The sequence below is a fragment of the Echinops telfairi genome, unplaced genomic scaffold, assembly GCF_000313985.2.
Source record: "Echinops telfairi isolate 266 unplaced genomic scaffold, ASM31398v2 ScPeMD7_7458;HRSCAF=8496, whole genome shotgun sequence".
NCBI classification, from domain to species: Eukaryota; Metazoa; Chordata; class Mammalia; order Afrosoricida; family Tenrecidae; genus Echinops; species Echinops telfairi.
This window is the reverse complement of record NW_022111358.1, coordinates 48,239,572-48,241,566: the sequence shown is the minus strand read 5'-3', so window position 1 is coordinate 48,241,566 and position 1,995 is coordinate 48,239,572. Positions and strand designations below refer to the sequence as shown.

At 63.7% G+C, this 1,995-nt stretch overlaps 1 protein-coding gene across 1 annotated transcript in view; it reads left to right on the top strand.

Moving 5' to 3' along the window:
• Positions 1–1,995, top strand: part of DNAH17 (dynein axonemal heavy chain 17) — a 100,853-nt gene that overhangs the window by 1,116 nt on the left and 97,742 nt on the right. The window contains exons 2-6 of the mRNA XM_030888141.2: positions 6–161; positions 505–697; positions 1,181–1,280; positions 1,670–1,755; positions 1,940–1,987. Coding sequence (XP_030744001.2) covers positions 6–161; positions 505–697; positions 1,181–1,280; positions 1,670–1,755; positions 1,940–1,987 — 583 coding nt within the window. The remainder of the gene's footprint in view (positions 1–5; positions 162–504; positions 698–1,180; positions 1,281–1,669; positions 1,756–1,939; positions 1,988–1,995) is intronic.

Here is a 1,995-nt window from a genome sequence, read left to right as displayed (position 1 = left end):
CTGAGCGGCTGGCCCCGCGTGGTCGCCGAGGACATTGTGCTGCAGGCCCACAAGCTGAAGAACGAGATGTTCGTGATGGGGGGCAAGGTCAAGGGGAAGACACTGCTGCCCATCCCCGAGCACCTGGGCAGCCTGGACGGCACCCTGGAGTCCATGGAGAGGTCGGAAGCCAGATGACTCAGTCCTGGGGGGAGAAGGCTCTGGGTCCCAGCCGGGGATGTAGGGGTGTACCCCCAGTCTACTGGTGGTGTGAGACTCTTGGAATAGTCACCAGTGTCCTCACTGGGGACAGTTGCTCTTCCATGTGTCCAGTGTCTGCCCGGGGGTCCCAACAGGAGCTCAGGGGGCCCATCGCAAGCACCCCCTCTTCTCTATTGAGCCACTGGCATCTGACGCCCCCCTCACCCGTCCAGCGTGGGAGTGGGAGGGTCCTGTTTTGCACTCGTGCCCCCCACACACACATACAAACACACACATACATACACACCCGCCCTGTGCCCACAGGATACCCCCAGCCTTGGACGACTCAGTGCTGCACGCCATTGAGACCATCATCATCGACTGGTCCCACCAGATCCGCGATGTGCTGAGCAAGGACTCAGCCCAGGCCCTGCTAGACGGGCTGCACCCGCTGCCCCGCGTTGAGTTCGAGTTCTGGGATGCCCGGCTCGTGAACCTCAAGTGCATTCATGAGCAGGTAACTGTGGGCGGTGCACGCTGGGGCAGGGTCTCAGCCAGGGCCCTTGTGTGTGTGTGTGTACGTGTGTGGTGGGGGTGGGGGTGTAATTCTCCACTGGCAGCATTTGGGGTCTCAGCGTGTGCCCATGGTTGGTCTCAGCCGCTCAGCTAGTGCCTATTGGGGACCTCGGCATATGCCCATGTGGGGTAGGAGGTGGGGGTGGGGGCGGGATCTCAGCAGGCTGCTCACAGGCCAGGCAGCCTCACGCCAGGTGCAGCTGGTGGCTTTGGGAAAACTCTCAATCTCTCTGAGGGTGGGGTGGGGCAGGCGGGGGTGGCTGTGCATGCAGCATGTTGGCTGGGACTCGAACCTGGTCTCCTGCAAGGAAGGCAGATTGAACCACTGCCCCCCGGGCCCACTTGTCCCCCACCGGCCCCGGTCTGCACTGCCCCCAGCTCGGGCTGCAGCAGCGAGCGGTGGACGAGCAGCCCGTCCCCACAGCTCAACAGGCCCAAAGTGAACAAGATTGTGGAGATCCTGGAGCATGCCCAGAGCTGCTACTGGCCGGCCCTGCAGACTGTCTACACCAGTGTCACGGAGGGTGAGCTGCCGCCCATGGGCCCCGGGGACACGCCCACGAGCAGGACCCCACTTCTCCAAGGACCGGGGGTCAGCACTGGAGAGAGCGATTCAAAGGCTGGTTTTCCCTCAAGTCAATTGTCAGGCCTGTCTTCCAAGGCGCGCACTGCACCCTCCGTTCACCCCACGCAGCCCCCACGCCCGGGTCTCCCGGGGAGGGCCCTGGTGGTGTCCTGGTTACGTATTGGGCTGCTAACTGCGAGGCCAGCAGTTTGAAGTGACCACCAGCAGCAGCGGAAGCTCCGAGGGAGGAAGAGGCTTTCTGTCTCTGCAGTCTCAGAACCCCCCAGGGGCAGCTCCTCCCTGTCCCCATGGACCCGTGGGCCCTGAGCTGGTGTTTGCTCCCCGCAGGGCTGAAGGAAGCCAACGACATCGTCCTCCACCTGAAGCCTCTGAGGATCCTGCTGGAGGAGATGGAGCAGGCAGACTTCACAGCGGTGAGCCGCGCCCGAGGGGAGTTGCCTTGCTCCAGGTCCGGGGGGTTCCCTTGTCGCTCTGAGTGCCAGGGCAACTGGGGGTGGGTGGGCTTGGGTGCCCCGGGCAGGGAGACTGGATATGCTGCTGCTAGCTGGGTGCCGCTGCCCCCTGACTCACAGCCCCGCTCCCCCACCCCACACCCAGCTCCCCACCTTCATCGCCAAGGTCTTGTACACTATCTGCTTCATCTGGGCCACCTC